This window comes from Gopherus flavomarginatus, chromosome 2 (genome assembly GCF_025201925.1).
Source record: "Gopherus flavomarginatus isolate rGopFla2 chromosome 2, rGopFla2.mat.asm, whole genome shotgun sequence".
NCBI classification, from domain to species: Eukaryota; Metazoa; Chordata; order Testudines; family Testudinidae; genus Gopherus; species Gopherus flavomarginatus.
This window is the reverse complement of record NC_066618.1, coordinates 230,435,520-230,458,058: the sequence shown is the minus strand read 5'-3', so window position 1 is coordinate 230,458,058 and position 22,539 is coordinate 230,435,520. Positions and strand designations below refer to the sequence as shown.

Sequence of the window (22,539 nt, the reverse complement as noted above, 5' to 3'; positions counted from 1 at the left end):
AGTACTCCAGATGAGGCCTCATCAATGTTGAATAGAGGGGAATGATCACATTCCTCGATCTGCTGGCAATGCCCCTACTATAAAGCACAAAATGCCGTTAGCCTTCTTGGCAACAAGGGCACACTCTCAACTCATATCCAGCTTCTCATCCACTGTAACCCTTAGGTCCTTTCTGCAGAACTGCTGCCTAGCTATTCGGTCCCTAGTCCATAGCAGTGTATGCGATTCTTCCATTCTAAGTGAAGGACTCTGCACTTGTCCTTGTTGAACTTCATCAAGTTTTCTTTGGCCCAATCCTCTAATTTGTCTAGGTCCCTCTGTATCCTATCCCTACCCTCCAGTGTATCTACCACTCCTCCCAGTTTAATGTCATCTGCAAACCTGCTGAGAGTGCAGTCCATGCCATCCTCCAGATCATTAATGAAGATATTGATCAAAACCAGCCCCAGGACTGACCCTTGGGGCATTCTGCTTGATATCGGCTGCCAACTAGACATGGAGCCACTGATCACTACCCGTTGAGCCCAATGATCTAGCCAGTCTTCTATCCATCTTATAGTCTATTCATCCAGGACATACTTCTTTAACTTGCTGGCAAGAATACTGTGGGATATCATATCGAAAGCTTTGCTAAAGTCAAGGAATAACAAACACATCCACTGATTTCCCCACATCCACAGACCCAGTTATCTCCTCATAGAAGGCAATTAGGTTAGTCAGGCATGACTTGCCCTTGGTGAATCCATGCTGATTGTTCCTGATCACTTTCCTCTCCTCTAAGTGCTTCAGAATTGATTCCTTGAGGACCTGTTCCATGATTTTTCCAGGGACTGAGGTGAGGCTGACTGGTCTGTAGTTCCCTGGACCTTCCTTCTCCCCTTTTTTAAAGATGACACTACATTAGCCTTTTTCCAGTCATCTGGGACCTCCCCCGATCACCATGAGTTTTAAAAGATAATGGTCAATGGCTCTGCAATCACATCCGCCAACTACTTTAGCACCCTCAGATGCAGTGCATCCAGCCCGATGGACTTGTGCTCGTCCAGCTTTTCTAAATAGTCCTGAATCACTTCTTTCTCCACAGAGCGCTGGTCACCTCCTCCCCATGCTGTGCTGCCCAGTTCAGCAGTCTGGGAGCTGACCTTGTTTGTGAAGACAGAGGCAAAAAAAGCATTGAGGACATTAGCTTTTTCCACATTCTCTGTCACTAGGTTGCCTTCCTCATTCAGTAAGGGGTCCTCACTTTCCTTTACTTCATTCTTGTTGCTAACATACCTGAAGAAACCCTTCTTGTTACTCTTAACATCTCTTGCTAGCTGCAACTCCAAGTGTGATTTGGCCTTCCTGACTTCACTCCTGCTTGCCTGAGCAATATTTTTATACTCCTCCCTGGTCATTTGTCCAATCTTCCACTTCTTGTAAGCTTCTTTTTTGTGTTTAAGATCAGCAAGGACTTCACTGATATGCCAAGCTGGTCGCCTGCCATATTTACTATTCTTTCTACACAACGGGATGGTTTGTTCCTGAATCTCAATAAGGATTATTTAAATTACAGACAGTTCTCTTGGTCTCCTTTCCCTCTCATGTTATTCACCAACGGAATCCTGCCCATCAGTTCCCTCAGGGAGTCAAAGTCTGTTTTTCTGAAGTCCAGGGTCCGTATATTGCTGCTCTCCTTTCTTCCTTGGGTCAGGATCCTGAACTCGACCATTTCATGGTCACTGCCTCCCAGGGTCCCATACACTTCTGCTTCCTCTACTAATTCTTCCCTGTTTGTGAGCAGCAGGTCAAGAAGAGCTCTGCCCCTATTTGGTTCCTCCAGCACTTGCACCAGGAAATTGTCCTGAACACTTTCCAAAAACTTCCTTGAGTGTTTGTGCACCGCTGTATTGCTCTCCCAGCAGATATCAGGGTGATTAGCCTGAGAGCTACTAACTTCTGTTAGTTGCCGGAAGAAAGCCTGGTCCATTTCCTCCCCCTGGTCTGGTGGTCTATAGTAGACTCCCACCACATCACCCTTGTTGCTCACACTTCTAAACTTAATCCAGAGACTCTCAGGTTTTTGTGCAATTTCATACCAGAGCTCTGAGTAGTCATATAGCTCTCTTACTGCTTCTTGTATTATGAGAAGGAGTAAATAGCACTTCCTTATTTACTTTCTCTATACCACTCATGATTTTATAGACCTCTATCATATCCCGCGTTAGTCACCTCTTTTCCAAGCTGAAAAGTCCCAGTCGCCTCATGCAGAAGCCGTTCTATACCCCTAATCATTTTTGTTGCCCTTTTCTGAACCCTTCCCAATTCCAATATATCTTTTTTGAGATGAGGTGACAACATCGGCACACAATATTCGAGGTGTGGGCATACCATGGATTTATATAGAGGCAATATAATATTATGATTATTAACTGCTTTTCCTGTAGTATCTTCCCCAGTTCTTTAAAAATGTGCCACTTCCTACTCTCTAATAAAATTTTCCTTTGTCCTGACTGTTTTGAATTGAAATTCAGAGCTTGAGGAAAACACTTTGTCTGATCTCTCCAATGACATGTAAATATAGGGTGACCAGATGTACCAATTTTATCGGGACTGTCCCGATATTTGCTTATTTGTCCCGAGTCCCGACCTACCTTCAGTCGGGACGCAAATTGTCCCGATATTTTGCCTCTGCTCACATGTGGAGCGGAGCCCGGAGGGGGCTTGCGCCCCCCCCGCCCCGACTCCGCCCCCACCTTCCCCCATTGGATCCCTCTCCAAATCCCCGCCCTGGCCCCACGCTCTCAGCCCCGCTCCCTCACTGCCCCACTGGATCCCTCCCCAAACTCCTGGCCTGGCCCTGCCTCTTCCCCAAGCACGCCGCATTCCTCCTCCTCCCCACTCCCTCCCAGGCTTGCACTGATCAGCTGTATGGCAGCGCAAGTGCTGGAGGGAGGGAGGAAGTAGAGATGGAGCGGAGGCATGCTGGTGCGGGGGGGAAGGGCATGGAGCTCCGGCGGCTGTTTTTTGTTTGTTTGTTTGTTTCTGCTCCACCGCTGGCTTTTTTTTTTTTGCTCCATCTGCCCCACGTCCCAACATTTCACCTGTGTGATCTGGTCACCCTATGTAAATAAGAACATAAGAATGGCCATACTAGGTGAGATCAATGGTCCATCTAGCCCAGTATCCTGTCTTCTGACTGTGGACAATGCCAGATGCTTCAGAGGGAATGAACAGAAGACGGCAATTATCAAGTGATCTATCCCATCATCCAGTCCTAGCTTCTGGCAATCAGAGGTTTAGGGGCACCCAGAGCATGGGGTTATATCCCTGGCTATCTTGACTAATAGCTACTGATGGACCTATCCTCTGCGAACTTACCTAATTCTTTCTTGTAGTTGAGGCTCATCTCCAGGCTATGTTGTTGTAAATTCTTATAACCTTTAGGGAGGCAGAAATTCACCCAGGAATTGCTCCAATGCAGGATCTTTCAATTAGTTTTGTACCCTTTATTGTAATTTCATCTAGACCACATTTCCCTAGTTTGCTTATGAGAATGTCATGTGGGACTGTGTCAAAAGTCTTATTAAAATTAAGATACATCACATGTACTGTTTCCCTTCATCCACTAATCCAATAAGCCTGTCAAAGAAGAAAGTTAGGTTGGTTTGGCATGATTTGTTCTTGACAAATCTATGCTGGCTATTTCTTATAACACTATTATCCTCTAGGTGCTTATGAATTGATTGTTTAATAACTTGTACCAGTATCTTTCCAATATCAATGTCAGGTTGACTGGCTTATAACTCCCCGGGTCCTCTTTGTTCCCCTTTTTAAATATATGTACCATGTTTGCCCTTCTGTTGTCCTCTGGAACCTCACCCATCCTCCATGAGTTCTCAAAGATAATTGCTAATGGCTCTCAGATTGTTTCAGATAGCTCCCTGTGTAATCCAAGGTGAATTTCTTCAGACCCTGCCGACTTGAATAAATTTAACATATCTCAACATTCTTTAACCTGTTCTTTTCCTATTTTGGCTTGTGCTCCTGCATCTGTGTTATTAATATTAATTGTGTTAAGCATCTGGTCACAAATAACATCTTTAGTGAAGATTGAAGCAAAATAGGCATTAAGCATTCCAGTCTTCTTAGTGTCGTCGGTTATTAGCTCTCCTTCCCTGCTAAGTAGAGGAGCTACACCTTCCTTCGTCTTTCTCTTGCTCCTAATGTATTTATAGAACCTCTTCTTATTGCCTTTTATGTCCCTTGCTAGCTGTAACACATTTTGTTCCTTAGCCTTTCTGATTTTGTCCCTTCATACTTACACTATTGTTTTGTACCCAACATTGGCAATTTGTTTTCACTTTCCGTGGGATTTCTGTTTGATTTTCAAGTTGTTAAAAAGCTCATGATGCAGCAATATTGGCCTATTAGTATTCTTCTTGCCTTTTCTTAGTATCAGGATAGTCTGCTGTTGTACCTTTAATACTGTCTCTTTGAGAAACTGCCAGCTCTGCTGGACAACTCTTTCACTTGGATTTTCTTTCTATGGAATCTTACCTACCAGTTCTCTGACTTTGTAAAAGTAAGTCAATTGTCCTTATTTCTGCTGCTCTCACTCCTCCTTTTCCTCAGAATAATGAAATCTATCATTTCATGATCACTTTCACCCAACTGTCGTCAATAAATTCACAACCAATTTCTCCCTGATAGTCAGAAACAAGTATAAAATGGCTCCCCTCCTTCCCTCCCCACATCCCCATTTACTTCCTTTACAAACAAACAAAAAGTTGTCCCCAGGAAATTTGCCCCCAGGAAATTTTCCACACTCATCTCCAGTCTTTCTCGTTATGGTTCTGCTCCTTCCCACTACCAAACTATTTTCTCTGTTTCTGGTGACTGTTTCTCCTCTGTGCCCAGACCTCTCCTTTATGGTGTTCCACTAGCATTAATTCTGATCCTTCTCTTTGCTCTCTTCTTTAACTATCACAATTATACACATGCTACTGTATACAGACAGTGGGAGGCAATCTGACCTATCGGACACTGCACTGGACTGGGACTCGGGAGACCGAGGTTCTATTTCTGCCTTTGCCACAGGTCTGACCTGTGACACTGGATGTGCCACTCCACCTCTCCATGATTCCATTTCTCCAACTGTAAAGGGCAGCAATGATAGGTATGTGTCAAGAAACGTGATGATTCATCTCTGTTAACTGTTTCTGCCTGTCTTGACCAAGTTAACTATCTTATTTCTTCTTCCTTCAGATAAATATTTCGGAGAAAGGTTTTCGGGGGGGTAAGAAGTTTATCCTCAGACACATTTCAGTCTCTTGTATCCTCCTTATCTCAGGCATTCCATTTCCCTCAAGCGTCTTTAAACTTGGCTCTGAACTTTTCTTCACTTCCTATATTTCCTGTGTTGGCAAATCTGCTTATTATCGTTGTGATACTGTTTGTTCTGTATACACCGGTGCCTTGACCCACCTCATTCCTGGTTCTGTAACAATAGTCATCTTGGTCATCAGGAGGGACTGAGTCAATAACCTCCAAAATGGAAAGGGACATCTTCTATAGCTTGAGCTAAAGGACTAAGTCCTCTAACTGGGTGCTAGATACAGCCCAGAGGGGGAAATGTAGCACACACACTTATTTTCATCTCCTCTTTATTGCAGTACTTTTTCATATGATCGCCCCAAGTCCCAGTCCTCCAAACTCCAGTAGGTACAGAATCTTGCTGCGTGCCTTCTGACATGTACAAACTGAGCTTGACTAAACACAACCATCTGTTCCAAATCCATCTTGCGATCCAATTCAAAACTGTCCAAAAAACCAGACCACAGGACCCTTTCTTCAGAAAACCATCTTGATCTTGTTTTCCCAACTCCCCTCTCTGCTTCTTTCATTGCTTTAGAACTGGCCTCCTTTCTTTCCTTTCACGTAAGATCACCAACCACTGTTATTGCAAGAACTTTCTCCATTGCAGGAAAATGCAGTATGGAATAGCCTTCCCATCTCATGGATTCTCCATCTCCTTCAAATCTTAGCCAAAAACATATTTTCTCTTATTGCCTCAAGAAGTTTCTCTCACTCACTGATATTTTTATTTTAACATTGTAATTATTATTAAACTCTATAAAGAGCTTTGCAATACAGTTTTTATAGAAGACGCCATTCATAGTGCAGGCCCAGTCCTGGGATTTTGAAGGTGGAGGAGAGGAGTTTGGTTCTAGACAGACAAAAGAAGCAGTAAGAGGGACACAGGGACAGAATCTGTGATGGGGTTTGTAGACAGGGTTTAAAAAAGAAAAGAACAGCAATTTCAAACTGGATTATGAAATTGATATGGAGTCAGTGGTATTGATGTCATTGGGTATGATGTCAGAGGAATTATAGTATACAGCAGAGACAGGTGCTCAGCATCTCCCTCAAAGAAGGACTGCGTTTGAATTATCTTGTTTAGCACTGATTGAAATTAGCACAATATTTCAATTTAATATGTGTGTTCTTTAAGAAAATATTTTGCATCTCACGTAGCAAATATATTCATATATGATATGACGGTTGCTATAGTTACAAATACATTTTACTACTAAAAAGCAGATTAAACAGTGAAGTATGTAATCAACAAATATTGTTTGCAAATAAGGGAGGCATTGCTGTCCTCTGGCTGTAGTAATCATGTGCAGAACAGTTTTTCTGTTAAATTTCTTCATCAATACTCATCTCTCACATGTGAGACATGTCCTTAACTTTATACGAGTTCCTTCTCTTCCCTACCTCTGCCACATTCTCTTCCCTTCTGCTTTTATTTCGCACACAACTTATTCCCTCAGTGTGTCTTCTCATCCATTTCAGTCTCCTAAATTCCTCTTTGATCTACTGCTCTGTGTTCATTTTCACTTCCTCTCCTTTCTTTACCAGATGTACTCAGCTCAGAACTCTTTGCTCTTCTCCCTCCCATAAAAGTATTGAAAAGGTCTCCCACTTACAGAGCAATAACTGGGCACTTTTGGAAGTCCCTTCCTTACTATATGTAATGTATTCTAATGTGCATCTGCTCCAGAGGCCCCAATCCTGCAAAGACTTTGGCAGCTGCTTAACTTTACACACTGTGAGTAACCCCACTGATGTCAACTCTTTGGAGCACCAAGGTCTATGTTTGTAATTTGCCCTTCTTCCTCATCAGCAGTACAAACTTAGAGTGCCTCTTGATTTTCAGAGTTATGATGAAGGTTTGTGTGTCTCCAGCAACTGGGAAGAAGACAACAGCTGCAATTTCCGCTGAGGATGCCTAGCCCTGAGACTGGAAGGAGAAGAGCCATTGCCAAATGGACTCACCTCTGAGATGACCTCCCCAGAGAACATTAACATTTTGTCAGAAATTTCTCAACCTACATGAGTTTGCATGGAAGTACTTTCACATCTCAGTTTTTTAACTGCAAATGTTAAGATGTTTGCAAATAATTGAATCCGAGTACAAATGTTATCAATTTCTCTAAACCAAACATTTTATCGTAGTGAAGAGGGTAATCGTCTACTCCTAAAAAAAATCCCCAAGTTTTGTAAATTTACCTGAGAGCAAATTAGCTAATTTCATTGAGAAATCACACCATTTTTCCTTTGCAAAATTGGCTTTTGTAGGGGAAAAGAAATAAAATGGGAAAGACGATTGTTGTCAGGGAATGGACATTTGAGGGGAAAAGTTCTCATTTCTGATATAACCTATACTGATGGCCACACTGATTATTTAGTCACACGCTTCAAACTGGGACATACTGTCATGGTTCTGTCTGGGAATTTTTACAATTTTTTTTCTGCCTTCAATCTTTTTCTTTTGATGGGTGATGTATTTGACCTTCATAAAGATTAGGTAATTTTTCCCTTGGTAACTGCAATTTTTTATATTGTGTTAATTAAAACATGTTAATATATTTTTCTGACATGATGCATTTTCTCAGCATATGTAAGACCTCAGTGGCCCTAACTAAACCAACACATAACTAACACATTTCATTTACGTGGTTTCTAAATATAGGTTAGCACCTTGTATAGACATTTTAACTGGTAGAGGAGAATCCTAGCCTCCTTCCTATGGTACATCTTCAGCTGCTATCATATTTTACTGTGGATCCATTGTTTTTAAACTGCTTTCTATTATTGGCATCTAAATTGATCTAAAATATCTGTTCTTAGCAAGTGACTGGGGTTGATTTGCAGCTTCTGCTGGCTCAACATAGTATCCTCACTAAGGTTCTTGTTGTGCCTTTAGATTTCTAGAATAGACTATGACAAGTTCTTATGTATACTACAGAACTGGTTTATGCCTCAAGCTTGCACTGAATCTTCAGAAAGAAGACAGGGTTTGGAAGATAATAATACGAAAAAAAAAGAGAGAGAGAGAGAAATGCATAAAAAAATCCATACTAACCTGACCTCTTTCAAAACTTGTATGTGACCTAGAATGCCTAAGTTTTCTTTTGCAGGAGTCTCCATTCTCTCCAAATATTGTAATAAAGACATCTGAATCAGTTCCTGATGCAGGTAATGTTCCTGTGTGAACACTGACTGAGTAAAGAACTTCTGCATGAAAAATAAATAAAAGAAAACATTACTAAAAAATCTATGCCAAGGAAATAATTAATCTGAAAGAGTACAGGATAAAATGATTATTAACTGATCCTCCTTCATGTACCTACATTTTCCATCCAATTTTAATACAGATTGCTAACTGTTTCTCAATGGCATGTTTCAGTGTTATAAATGGAATGTCAGCGCTCATGTTCATATTCAAAAGAGAAAAAAAATCTCAGTTATTGAAAGCCTGATCCAATGCCCACTGAAGTGAATTGAAAGCCACTCACTAACTTCAATGGGCTTTGGATGAGGCCCGAGTTCTCTTTATAATAAATACTCAGCTTAATTCCAGTTAGAACTTGCTCACTACAGCAACATTTTATGAAAGAAATATAAAAGACTGACAATAAAAATATCCTACTCTTTGTTCTTGGTTAGCAGCATTCCATTTTAACATGTTAGATAGATAACTGCTGCCACTACAATTAATTTGGTCTGGGGAAGCGGCTTAACTATTTACATCGATATGTATTAATATTATTCACTACAGACAGTAATTATCATCTGGCATGATTTTTCCTTAGCAGCATGACAAAAACATTTTTTATCCAAGGTTGTGATAACTCTGTGTAGAACTAAATGCTATAATATACTCCCACCGTCTTATTCTACATACAGGCCAGCTTTGTACTGGAAGGGAAAGGAAACAGTTTTTAATGTTTCGATGAAGTTGTCTTTTGATTATAATGTTTAGTGAATTAGACTTTTTTCTGGCAAATACTGTATAAAATACACCTAAAGCAAAAGAAGATCTTACCAGAGTTTTAAAATCACATTCATATTAAATTTTATGTGTGTATTCCTGTTCTTACAGCATATCAGTTAGATGACAACACAAACATAAAAATATTGAGGTACATCTCTGGTTTGGCCAGAATTTCAGCCTTTTTTTGGTGCTAAATATAAAGTCATCAATCTTTTCTTTGTCCATAAAATATTCAATCATCACTTTACTGTGCATTTTAAATATATAAGCCAGGTCCCTAGCTGGTGTAAACTGGCATAATTCCAATGATTTCAGGGGAATTGCACCAGTTTGGCCCTATACATTTTGAGGTGTTCAAATTGGCATTTGATGTAGTGGAAACATTAAATACATAAGGCTATTTGCCTTAAAGAGGAAAGCAGTAAAACATTTTTAAGCCCTTTTAGGCTTTGTTAAAGATCCAACATTTCACACAAGTGCTTTAACCAAGGATGTCAAAAGCAACTGGGAAAGACTTTTCTAAAATGCTTTATAATCTTTCCCATCATCATGTTTATTCTAGTTGATTCACTTTAAAAAACTTTTTTTTTTGCTTGTTTCTTGGTTCAGCAGCATACCCCTGAGCGGTGCCTTATCTGGTCTGACTGCTGCTAGCTCTGTCACGGTCTCTGACCCATCTTCTTTAAAGAGCCACTGGTCTGCACTGTAAAAGCCCAGTTCTTGCTTAGTGTCCAGGTCTTTCAGACGAAGCTGCAGGCAGTAAAAGAGAACAATCATATTTGTTATGAAATATTTTCGTATCCCTCCTAACAAAAATTGACATTTCTGACACATTTAAAATAATCTAATATTTTCATGTATAAATAATGCCTGATTTAGCATGCAGAGGAACAGTTATTGCAAGGCCCAGATCCTGTAACTGGGTGCTCCCAAGTGAGCTCTTTAATGGGGCTTCATACAGACATAAAGACCCCCTGACTGAATCCAGCTGAAGGATCAGGGCCTAAATCCATATGCTAGTAACTGCTGTTCCAGAATTTCCAGTGACTGTGTAAAGCTACAGCAGGCCTATCTGTATATACATATTTGTTCAAAGGCATTAGGGGTGATGTTCATTTATTCACTATTACTAGCTCTTTTATAGTGCTTTTCATCAATAGATCTCAAAATGCTTCACAATGTTTAATGTATTTATCCTCACAACACCCCTGTGAGGTAGGGAAGTATTAATATCCCTATTATAGTTCAACATATTTGTGTGTTAACTGTTTATATTTCCTTCTGCTTTTGGTTCGTTTGATGCTTGATGCTGACATGGCATATATCATAGCTGGGATTTTCAAAGGTGTTTATGGGATTTAGGTGTCCAGCCCCTATCAAAGCACCGCTGCTCCTTGTCCCCTGATTGCCCCCTCCCGGGACCCCTGCCCCTAACTGCCCCCCAGGATCCCACCCCCTATCAAAGCACCACTGCTCCTTGTCCTCTGATTGCCCCCTCCCAGGACCCCTGCCCCTAACTGTCCCTTGGGACCCCACTCCCTATCTAAGCCTCCCTTCTCCTTGTCCCCAACTGCCCCCTCCTGAGACCCCCCCAACTTCCCACCTAGGACCCCACCCCCTACCTGTCCCCTGACAAACCCCTGGGTCTCCCATGCCTATACAACCGCTGCCTGTCCCCTGACTGCCCCCCTGAACCTCTGACCCATCTAAGCCCCCTTCTCCCTGCCCCCTCGAACCTCTGCCCCATCCAACCCCCCGCTCTCTGTCCCTTGACTGCCCCCCCCCAGAACTCCCTACCCCTTCTCCAACCCCCCAGCCCCCTTACCATGCCACTCATACCAGCGTGTCTGGCTCCATGCAGTGCCAGACACGCTGCTGCGTACATGCTGCCGTGCGCCCCTGCAGAGCCCACAGTCCCCCCCACACACACATATACCCAGCACCCGCCTTCCAGATTTGAACACCTCAAAATTCAGGAGTGCTCAAGCTCAGTTTGGGCAGCTGTTACTTCATTTCTCCCAAATCAAATATACTGATCCACTGTAACTTGCTGTAGAAAAAGTAGGATAAAATTGAGCAAGAAATGCTTCCCAGTGGTTATTAGGACTGGAATTGCTATTTTCAACAGCCATTGCCTTTTTGTTTGTTTGTTTGAAAGGAAGACAGTGATATTGCATTGGCAAATTCCCCATAGAAAGAAAGAGTGGAACAAAAGAATAATAAAGGCATCTCAACTTTTCCTCACTTATGGAGGATGGTCTTATAATATGCATCCAGATATCCTCCAATCACACAAGCTGAAAATTGTTCCACTTTACTGCAGCTCTGTAACCATATGGGAACCAATCCTGTCTGTGTTTTGTGCACATCCAAAATTCCTGCTGAATGACCCGCCCTGGGAGTGAGTTACCAGTGACCCAGGGCTGTGGCGGAAGTAGGGTGCAGGTGGGGGGCCAGGGGGGAGAGCCCATTGCTGAAGCGGCAGGAGGTGTGAGGGGGGCACTGGTGGGGGGTAAGTGGGGAGCCCAGGGCTGGGGCAGCAGTGGAGTGGGGGGAGGGCACTGGTAGGGGGGAAAGGGGGAAGCCCAGCACTGGGGCGGCAGGGGGTATGGGGGGGGAGAGCCCAGGGCTAGGACAGCAGGGGGGTGCGGGGGGGGGGGAGTCCAGGGCTGGGATGGGGGGCAGTAAAAATTTTTTTTGCTTGGGGCAGCAAAAAACCTAGAGCCGGCCCTGCCAGAGTGCAACAGTCTTCATCCCACAATGTCATCTATATCCATAATTTTTGCACCTTTTTTAAAAATCCCACAAACCCACGCAGCCCTGCTTGCTCTCTACCATCTCTGTCAGAGGCCTGGAGCCTGCACAGCTCTGCACTATTGTCATAAGTATTGCAACCCCAGGATGCATGATCCTCCAGTATTTGTAGAGCCACAAGAAGAACCAGATGAGTGGGGAACATGATGATACCTTGGAGGACAGATTAATGTGGGACATAGTGAGAACCAATTTCAAAGCTGTTGGTGGTATTTGTGGAGCAGCTGCAGGTGGTAAAGTGCTGCTTCTAGGCCTGAGAAATGAGCGCAGACTGATGGTATCACATCATAATGCAGGCTTGGGATAATGAACAGTGGCTGCAGAACTCTGGGATGTGCAAGACCACATTCCTGGATCCAAGCTTGCCCAGCCTCCGGAGCATGGACAGCAAAATGAGAGCTGCACTGGCAGCAGAGACGTGAGTGGTGATTGCACTTGGGAAACTTGCAATGCTGGATTGTTACTGGTCAGTGGGAAACCATTTTGGAGATGGAAAATCCACTGTGGAGGCCATTGTCATGCAAGTACGCAGGGGCATTAATCATCTCCTGCTACACAGAACTGTGATTTTCAGCAATGTACAGGACATCGTGGATGGATTTGCAGCAGTGGAATTCCCAAAATGTGGTGGAGCAATAGATGGCAGGCATATCCCCATTTTGGCACCAGACCACCTGGTCACAAAATACATTAAGCATTGGTGGATCACTGAAGATGCTTCACCAACATCAATGTTGGCTGGTCAGGGAAGGTGCATGGCACTCGCATGTTTAAAACCACAGAACTATTCAAGAAGCTGCAAGCAGGACTTTCTTTCCTGACCTGCAGATTATGATTGGCAATGTATGTTGAAATGCCAAAAGTGATTCAGGGGCACCCACCCTACTCCATAACAGCCACCTCAACAGCACCAAAGAAAGATTCAGCTGTTGGCTCAGCAGGTTTAGAATGGCAGTTGAATGGACTTTTGGTAGACTGAAGAGACGCTGGCATAGTTGACTCAGAACATTGGATCTCAGTGGCAAAAACATCCCAATGGTTATAGCTGCCTGCTGCACAATATCTTTGAAGCAAAGCGGGGAAAAGTTGCCACCGAGGTAGAGGATGGAGATGGAACACCTGCCTTCTGAGTTTGAACAGCCAGACAAAAGGTTATTAGAAGAGCTCAATGCAGAACTACACAGCTCAGGAAAGCTTTGAAGGAGCACTTTAACAGTGAACCACAGTAATGTGTTGCAGTGTACTGTGCTCTACCTGGCTCTGATGTTTTGAGACCTGTTAGGAATTGTGTGGTGCTTGGTGTACAGCCATGAATATAGCACTGTCAAGGCACCTATTAATTTTGCGATGCTTGTTGTATATTTATGATTATTACACTGTGCTGTCATTGATCTTATGAGTTGTGTCCCAACTTAAGAGTGGGTGCTTTAAGAACGGCTAAGCACTCTGCAGTATCCGTTGTGAACTAATAAAGATGACTTATTTTTCAAATAATAGAATTTTATTTGGTAACGAAACCAGTGCAAAGAAAAATCTGTTCAATTTAAAATTTAATAAATTAATGGAACAAAACTTACTATGGGGAAAGAACATTCATGTCCATTTTACCTACACATACACAGCCGTGGATTTCATAGGTCAGTGTATGTGAAGCTGTACTTGTCCTTAATGTCCCCTGGGATAGAGTGGTAAGGGTAGGGATGTGGCCCTAATACCATATGGAATGTTGAAGCCGGGTGTAGGGAGGTGCTGTAATGAAGTTCTCCATGGACTGCAAAGAGAGATGAGCCCATGATTACTGTAGGTCCACAAGAGTCTGCAACATCTGTGTTTGCTGCTGAGAAGCTCCATTATGTCCTGGTGCATCTTCTTCTCCTTTTCCTTCTGGGACTTTCTCCTGTCCACTCTTTCCTTCTTCAGTCTGTACAATGTTCATCCTCCAGGCCCTTGCTCACCATCTAATGCAGCATTGGCTTGCAGGATCTCATGGAACATGTTCTCCCAAGTCCTCTTCTTTCTCCTTCTGGTTTGGGTCAGGCATTCTTTCTCCTGCATCTCCATTGCGATCTGGTTATAGATGTCCATGTTTCTATGGCTTGTCTATAGCTGTGCTTGCACAACCTCTTCTCTCCATAGGCCTAGGAAATCCAATATCTCCTGCCTACCCCAAGCCAGAGCGCATCTGGAGTGTGTACTGGCATAGTCAGCTGGGCAGTCAGACATAACAATGGAGGATTACCTGTTGTGCTCACAAAACTGGACAATCACAAAAAGGCATTTCAAAAATTCACAGGGCTTTAAAGGGGACAGGAGCCTTCTGATTTCTGTGACTCCTGAACAGTGGAGTTCACAATTATGACCAGGAGAGTTCAATGTCAGGCATTGTGGGACAGCTGCTGTTAGGGTTGACATAAGTAATATTGTCTGCACTTGCTCTGCATAGACCTCAATACATCAATCGTGACTCTACGCCACTTGGGGAGGTGGTGTTACTGCTGTAAAGGGGCACTTACATCAGTGGGAGACAAATTTAAGTATAAACACATGTACAACTAGGTTGACACAAGGCATTTTATGTCAACTTAACTTTGTAGTACAGACCAGGCCTGGGACACTCAGGAAAATTAATCCAAATTAATTAAAGTGTGAATTTAAAGTGGATTATTTAAACTGCTTTAAATCCGTGTGAACACTCACATTCTGTTTAGCTTAATCCACTTCCAAAACGCCAGTGCTCTTCAATGAAAACTGGGCACTTAATTCTTAACTTTTTTGAAAAACTCACCCTATTACTTTGGCAGTAAATACTATAATAAAGGTTATGTTGGACCTTCCTTATAATCTGACAGTTTCAGTTGTTCATATCTTTATTTTTTCCCTTTAAGTAAAAGTTATCCATGTGTAGTCTTAGCCTGAAAATGAAAATTTTGTAAAAATTTTGTAAAAGTGTTTGAAGAAAATCCATTTTGTCCATTTCTGAGTTTCTGAAGAGAAAAAATGGCATTTTACACTATTTTTTTAAAAAGCACACTCTTTGACTCTTAGGTCAATTTACAAAACACGAATTGAAAAATAGCGATTGGCAAGCATATAAAAATATAGCTCCATCCATGTGCGTACCAACTTTTTTCTAAGATTCAGAGTTACAACATAAAGTACAAGACTAGCATCTACAGAGCTCCAGAAGTTATTTCTTAAGCTTTAAGTATTCCAGAGCATTAATTTCTTTGTGTAGAAACTTTATACGCAAGATATTAAAGTTCTCTAGACAGAAACCTTCAGCCTTAAAGACCTTAAGTGACTAAGGACTCTAGATATAAATTTATTTTTGTAGAGTACTTGGAATGCAGACCATCAAGTACATACCAAACTTTATGTACTGGGGTCCTTGAGCACGTAAAAGGCCCCAAAGCTGAAGAATTCCACATGGCTAACTTTATGCCCTGGAGTCCCAAACTGGAAGTGCCCTGATTCTGCAAGGTGCTCCACTTCCATTAATGTCAAGCATTCAGCAAGATGCAGGATCAAGCTCAAGGAGAGAGAAGACATTGTCCTGCAGTCCTTTCTCCAATACATAACAGTGCATAACAGTTAGCTTGCTATGAGAGAATTGACTGGATTTCTTTAGGAAGTTTGAAAATTAAAACTGTTGCCACTTGTGCACCTACTGCCTTGAATAGAAGTTGATTTATACATGGGCTTGAATGCTTTCCTGAATTGGGGACACTGTGAATCAGCAGAAGTCAGTTACTCTTTTCATGCAGGGCCATAATACCTGCTAAAAGCATAGATCAATGGAAAATATTGCCCCCTGCTACATAATGGATTTTGTGATATGGACTTGCTCACTAAATATAAGACTCAGCAAATATCAATACATTTAACATATTCTGTCAGAGATTGCATATTGTGGGGAGAAACCCTGGCTCCTCTGAAGTCAATGGCAAAACTCCCATTGACTTTAATGGCGCCAGAATTTCACCTTCTATTTCTGACACATGCGAATAAATAATATTGTTGCATTACAAAGAAGTGTTCTACATTGTATAAGGTAATGTACTTCCAAAAGGTATTTTTCTATTGTTATTAGGCACGATGCAGCCAGGTCAAATGCAATTAATGTGAAATACCTTGTGAAGTTTAATTCCTCTTCCTAACCGTGAGCCAGATAACACCAAGGAAACTTTTGTTACATCACCAATCTCATCAACAGTCAGCTGTCAAATAATAATACAAAAACGTTAACGGAAGCATACCTTACGCAATCATTTTGATCATAAGGCAAGTTTTCGAGGGGTTTTTTGGATTTTGTTTTGTTTCATTTATCTTAACTCATTTGGAAAGATGAGTGAACAAACGAGAATGCTGAGCAAGGGTGAACAAACCCCGATGGTAAATCAGAAAATCAATCTGAACTCATACGGTACAGTATATATCTCCCACAAAAAACACTGTTAACTTTAAGTTAAAGCATCTAGACTACACAGCCCACCTCAAACTGTAAAAAGCAAGGAAATCACAACTACATCCCAGCTACATTCCATTTATCATTTCCTCTTCTCAATCTTAGTTGCCTCCAGTCCCCTGCTCACAGCACACAGATCTCCATCCTCGACCTGAGCACCCAACAGGCAGCCTTGAACTCTGACCATGTTTATTGGTTATATTTTCACGTGTTTTCATGATCAAGATAGGGTTGTTGGTGGCTTCCATACATTTCATAAATTACTTTTTGTAGTGTGTAGTTGTGTAGTGATTTTGTATTGGTGTGGGTAAATAAAATATAGGGTCAGATTGCAAATGGTGGATGCTGACATACATTTTTCCTTCATGTTTATGAATAAACTTTAGTGAAGAGGTGATCTATGTTCTAGCAATTGTTTGGAAAGCTGGTATTTATTTTTATGTAGAAATTAGAGAACTGAAATTTACAGCTGTTTAAGTATTTATATTTAAATTTACACTTATGGTTGGAATTAAGGCTACCCATTGGTTGTTCAGGCTGAATGTAAAGATGTGCGGTGAGATTCTGTGGCTTGCAATGTGCAGGAGGTCAGAATAGATGAACACAGTGTTCTCTTCTGGCCTTAGAGTTGATGAGTACATTGGGACATCAGCTCTTTCAAGGTGGTCATGTAGGGGCTAATACATATCACTGCTGCAATGCCACTAATGCAAATCAGGAAAAGCAAGGAAAAAAGCAGTTAAAGGATTCAACTCCTCATCTGTTCTTCACTTCTCAACTTCAGCTATTCTCTTCCAACCACTCAGAGCCTGCATATCTCCAGCTACTGGCATTTTTGCTACTAGCAGTTGCAGTCTCCCCTTGTAAGCAATCTTATTATACCATCCCCTCCATAAACTTATCAAGCTCAGTCTTGAAGCCAGTTGGTTTTGTTGCCCACACTGCTCCCCTTGTAAGGCTGTTCCAGACCTTCACTCCTCTAATGGTTAGAAACCTTCATCTAATTTCAAGCCTAAACTTGTTGATGTCCAGTTTATATCGATTTGTTTTTGTGTCCACATTGGCACTTAACTTTAATAACTCCTCTCCCTCTATGGTATTTATCCCTTTGATGCATTTACAGAGAGCAATCATATCTCCCCTCAGCCTTTGTTTGGTTAGGCTAAACGAGCCAAGCTCCTTATGTGACATTAAACTCCATATTCTTTATGGAAATATGCTTATGATATGGATATGACATAACTGAGATGTACTTTATGCAAGATGGGTCTTGTAAGGTATCATCTGAAAAATTATGATTTACTGAATGTGATTATCCAATTTGTATGCCTGTATCATTTCTGTATCTGAAGTTAGGAATATTGATCCCGTATCTGTATTCCAAATAGGTTACTTTGGGTGTCACCCCCAACGAGCCCTTCAGGTACAATAATGAGAAAGCCAGACAGTGCTAATGGCCCATTAGCAAAGACAATGGACTGTAAAAGAGCTTAGTGTTCCTGTGGATGCTCAAAACAGCCACGAAGAGTGGCTGCCACAGCCCTACAGAGACACCTGGTACTGGACATCCCTTCTCTCTTTCTGGAATGCCAGTGTTTTTCCACTGGAACTCAAAGGGTTCTCACCTTACACAAGAGCTATATAAGGTAGGGGAGTGACATCATCAGGTTCTCCTCTGTCTTCCCACCCAAAGAAACACTGTGAAACACCTAGATATAAGAACTGAATTGGGGTGAGCAGGGTTGAGCCCAAGCTGGAAGGGCGTCTAGCTTGTGAGTAATAATACCTGAGGTCTCAAGCTGGAGACTAGAGCAGCTGCTTTTCAAGACTTTCTGTAATCTGTCTGCAACAAAATCTATGGCAGGGGTTCTCAAACTGGGGGTCGGGACCCCTCAGGGGGTCACAAGGTTATTATTTGGCGGGTCGCGAGCTGTCAGCCTCCACCCCAAACCCTGCTTTGCCTCCAGCATATTTATAATAGTGTTAAATATAAAAAAGTGTTTTTAATTTATAAGGGGGGGTCACACTCAGAGGCTTGATGTGTGAAAGGGGTCACCAGCACAAAAGTTTGAGAATCACTGACCTAGGGTGAGAAATTACTATTTGTAACCAATTTCTTTAGTGAAACAAGCTTAGTTTGCATGTTTTGTTTTATTTGCTTAGCAAAAAGAACAAAGCAGATTACTATCTCTTTAACCACTTAAAATTCACCTTTTGTAGTTAATAAACCTATTTCTTGTTTATAATATAACCCCATTTGTACAATTCATGATTAGGCAGGGGGTAGGGGGATAAGAGGCTGTGCATATCTTCCTCCGCATTGAGGGAGGAGGTGGATTTCATAATATTCTTTGGGTCTGCACTCCAAGGGAGGTGGACACCTGAGTGCTGGGGCAGGTCCCTTAAACTGAGTCTTCCCAGAACTAATCTCAGTGTCTGTGTCTTTCTGCAGCTGGGTGTGCCCTGCCTGTGTGTGTGCTGGAGGAGGCTTAATAGCCTGGCTCAGCAAGACAGGAAAAAGGGTGCTCTGGCTGGGAGAACAGGTGGGCTCAGCAGTATCCCAGCATATCAGGTGGCATTCTAAGGGGGGAAACCAATCACACCTTGAGTCTCCTCTTGTCAGGTAGGTTTTCCATTCCTCTGATCATCCTAGGGGCCCTTCTTTGCACCTGTTTCAGTTTGAATTAATCTTTCTTGAACATGGGAAACCAGATGTCTAGAGTATTCTAGATGAGGTCTCATCCGTGCCTTGCATGACACTTCCCTATCTCTACTGGAAATACCTTGCCTGATGCATCCTAGAACTGCATTAGCCTTTTTCACAGCTGCATCACATTGGTGGCTCAAAGTCAAACTGTAATCAAATAATACAGCCAGGTCTTTCTCCTCCTCCTGTCACTTCCAGTTGATAATTCCCCAGTTTATAGCAAAAAAATCTTGTTTTTAATCCCTAAATGCGTGACTTTGCAATTTGTACTACTAAATTTCATCCAATTTCTATTACTCCAGTATTCAAAGTTCTCCAGTTCTTCTTGTATGATATTCTGGCCCTCCTCCTTATTAGCAATACATCCCAACTTTGTGTCATTCACAATTTTTATTAGCACACTCCCACTTTTTGTGCCAAGATCTTTAATAAAAATATTAAATAAGATTGGTCTCAAGACCGAGCCCAAAGGAACTCTGGTAGTAAACTCCCTCCAGCCTGACAGTTCACCTTTCAGTATGACCTATGGTAGTCTTCCCATTAATCAGTTCCTTATCCACGTTTCTTTTCTCATGATGATTCCCATCTTCTTCAATTTAGCTAATAATTTCCCATATGGAATTGTATCAAATGCCTTAAAGAAATCTAGGTAAATTATATCTATTGCATTTCCTTTAACTAAAGAAATCAGTTACCTTCTCAGAGAAAGAGTTCAGGTTGGTCTGGCACAATCTACCTTTTGTAAAGCTATGTAGTGTTTTATCCCAATTACCATTTACCTCTTTGTCCTCAATTACTTTCTCTTTCAAAATTTGTTCCAAGATCTTGCATACTATTGAGGTCAAACTAATGGGCCTGTAGTTTCCTGGATCACTTTCTTTTCCTTTCTTAAAAATAAATATTATATTAGCAACTAATGACAGAGTACAACCCCCAAGTTTACGGATTCTTTAAAAATCCTTTCTATTGGGCTTGCAATTTCACATGCCAGTTCCTTTAATATTCTTGATGGAGATTATCTGGGCCCCCTGACTTGGTCCCTCTAAGCTGTTTAAATTTGACTTCTACCTTGGATATTGTAATTTCTACTTCCATATCCTCAGTGATGAGCTGCTAAAATCTTAACAACCAGTTCCCTATAAAAAGTTCTGATTTAAGGGATGTGCCACAGTATGTATTTTTTGTACCAATAGGGTTACCATACATCTGTATTTTCCAGGGAGGAATTTTTAAATTTTAAAAATTCCGCCCAGACAGTGATTTAAGAACCTAAAAGCCTGACATCTCCAGGAAAATACAGATGTATGTTAACCCTACCTAAAGTTCTTTTTTAAAAAGATGGATCTGAACTAGAAATGAGCTCCATTTCACATGTATGGGTCCCTGCCACTCCCTTGGGGTGTGCTAGGGTGACCAGATGTCCCAATTTTATAGAGACAGTCTCAATTTTGGGGTCTTTTTCTTATATAGGCTCCTATTACCCCTCACCCCCTGTCCCGATTTTTCACACTTGCTGTCTGGTCACCCTAGGGTGTGCACATGTGTGGGTCCCAGCTGCTCCCTGCCCCCCCTCATTCAAGCAGATGTGCAAGGTTACTGCCCTGAGAACTGCAGGGCACCAGGGGACATGGGGCTGGCTGCAGACAGGAGCGTGGGGCAGGGTAGCTGGAGGCAGGGAGTGTGACACGGGCTGGCTGCAACAGGGGCTGGCTGTGGCAGGGGGTGGCTGCAGGCAGGAGCTGTGGGCAGGGGGCAGGTACTCACATGGGGAGAGTGGCTGGGAGCAGCCTGAGCAGCAGGACGTAGCCAGGAACCCACCAAACAGCAGAAGAAGCCCCAGAGCCAGAGGTCCAAGGAGCAGCAGCAGCAACAGGGCCAGGAGGCAGCCCACATGGCTAGCACAGTGCAGCACCCCCTGGCAGCAGGGAGGAGGAATTACATGCTTCCTGGCAGAAGCCCATCAAAGCTTCCCTGCAGGGAAGCCAGTTAACAAGCGGTTCTAAAACCTTCTAAATTTAACAACCGGTTCCTGCGAACCAGCTCCAGCTCACCCCTGCATATCCTCATTTCCATTAGCGACCCTCTCACTATCCCTAAGCTGCTCATTACTCTTATTAAAAAATGAGGCAAAGTATTCCTTTAGGTATTAGGTCATGCTTAATTTACATCCCATCCTTAGTGTTTAGCAATCCCACTTATTTCCTTGTTTTCTTTTCATTTATATGGCCATAAAACATATTACTACTGGTTTTAATTTCCTTTGCACTTCCATATCTGCTTGGATTTTTCTCTATACTTTTCATTTTTTCTCTATTCTTCCTGATCTCCAAGAGTTAGGTTTCCTTGCTGATTGTTCCCATCTTCCATTCCTTGTAGGCTGTCTGCTTTCTCTTCATAACCTGTTTGAGATGCATGCTTATCCAATTTGGCCTGCAACTCTTCCCTACAATTGTTTCCCTTTGCTTGGGATGCAGACTTCAGATACTTTCTGTAACTTTAAGTAATTCCAAGGCTCCTCCACATTCAAGTCCTTGAGTTCTTCAGTCCAGTCCTCTTACCTAATTCCCTTAGTTTTTTAAAGTTTGATCTTATGAAATCAAGGACCCTAGTCCCAGATCTATTTTTGTTTAGCCTTCCATTTAGTTTAAACTGAATTGTCTCATGATCATGAAAACCAAGGTTGTCCTCTACAACCAGTTCTTTTAAGAGGTCCTCACTACTCACCAATACCAAATCTAAAATGGCATCACCTCTTGTTTGCTCAGTGACTATTTGGTGAAGAAATCTATCTGACCCCTACCATTAGTAGTAGCACTTGTCCTCCACCCTATATCTGTGAAATTAAAGTACCCCAGGATCACACAATTCCCAGTAGTATTTATTTAATTAAAAAATATTAAAGAAGTCTCTATCCATATCCATATCAGATCTTAAAGACCGCAAGCACTATCCCAGTGGAGCCTCTGGTAGCTTTCTTCCCCAAAGTGATTTTGACCCAAACAGATTCTGTTTTATCCATTCCATCACTGCTAATGTCTTTGCATATTAATTATGAGATAGACTGTAATGCTACTCCACCATATTTATCTTTATTTCTGTCTTTCCTGAACAGCACATACCCTTTAATACCTGTACTCCAGTCATGACTACTATTCCACCATGCTTCTGTTATCCCTATAATATCTGGTTTCACTTTCTGTACCAGTAGTTCTAATAGCACCATTTTCTTGG

The 22,539-nt window shown here is 42.0% G+C and overlaps 1 protein-coding gene across 7 annotated transcripts in view; it reads right to left on the bottom strand.

The window, feature by feature from the left end:
• The window catches only part of RP1 (RP1 axonemal microtubule associated), a 320,592-nt gene that overhangs the window by 65,441 nt on the left and 232,612 nt on the right, over positions 1-22,539 (bottom strand). For 6 of the 7 annotated variants that reach the window (XM_050938879.1, XM_050938878.1, XM_050938875.1 and 3 more), the window contains 3 exons: positions 16,267-16,353; positions 9,940-10,072; positions 8,411-8,562 (listed from right to left, as the gene is read on the bottom strand). In XM_050938879.1, the coding sequence (XP_050794836.1) occupies positions 8,411-8,562; positions 9,940-10,072; positions 16,267-16,353 (372 nt within the window). The remainder of the gene's footprint in view (positions 1-8,410; positions 8,563-9,939; positions 10,073-16,266; positions 16,354-22,539) is intronic. The other variant, XM_050938881.1, reaches the window with a different exon arrangement.